Below are 696 nucleotides of genomic sequence, written 5' to 3' on the forward strand. Positions count from 1 at the left end.
GTGTGTGTGTGTGTGTGTGTGCGCATGCCTCCCCCAGCCTCCAGGGCAGTCCCCCATGGCTGAAGGGGGGGATTGTGCATTCATTGGAATGGAGACTGTGATGGCGGGGGGTGGGGAGACGGAGAGAAGGGGCGGGGGGTGATTGAGTGTGTTGCCTGGAGAAGAAAGGGAGACAGAGGGAAGAGAGAGAGAGAGGGGGGGGGGGAGGGAGGGAGGGAGTGCTGCCTGGTGTTGTGCTTTAGGAACAGGAAGAGGAGGAGGGAGGGAGATAAGCAGACGAAGGGAGGTGAGGAGACTCCAGGTGGAGGTAGGAGGTGGCTGGCTTACTGGCTGGCGCCTGGCCTGGGGAGAGAGGTCGGTCAGGGGTGGGGCAGGGGCTGATAGGGCCGGGGGGTTGAGGGGCAGATCAGCAGAAAGCTCAGGGCCTGGTTAATGGGTCCTGGTTTTAGGAATGGGGGTGGTTGGAGGAAAGCCAAATCCACGTGCCGCCATCAACTGACTTCTGTGTTTGTTCAGGTTAGTCCAGATTTGAGAGAGAGAGAGAGAGAGACACACAGAGAGACACACACACACAGAGACACACACACAGAGACACACACACAGAGACACACACACAGAGAGAGACACACAGAGAGAGACACACAGAGAGAGAGACACACAGAGAGAGACACACAGAGAGAGAGACACACAGAGAGA

General features: G+C 57.9%; 1 protein-coding gene across 1 annotated transcript in view; it reads right to left on the reverse strand.

Moving 5' to 3' along the window:
• Positions 1 to 359: 359 nt before the first annotated feature.
• The window catches only part of LOC136967356 (dynein axonemal heavy chain 2-like), a 22,745-nt gene continuing 22,408 nt past the window's right edge, over positions 360 to 696 (reverse strand). Inside the window, exon 13 of the mRNA XM_067261123.1 lies at positions 360 to 377. Coding sequence (XP_067117224.1) covers positions 360 to 377 — 18 coding nt within the window. The remainder of the gene's footprint in view (positions 378 to 696) is intronic.

The sequence above is a fragment of the Osmerus mordax genome, chromosome 23 (genome assembly GCF_038355195.1).
Source record: "Osmerus mordax isolate fOsmMor3 chromosome 23, fOsmMor3.pri, whole genome shotgun sequence".
Taxonomy (NCBI): domain Eukaryota; kingdom Metazoa; phylum Chordata; class Actinopteri; order Osmeriformes; family Osmeridae; genus Osmerus; species Osmerus mordax.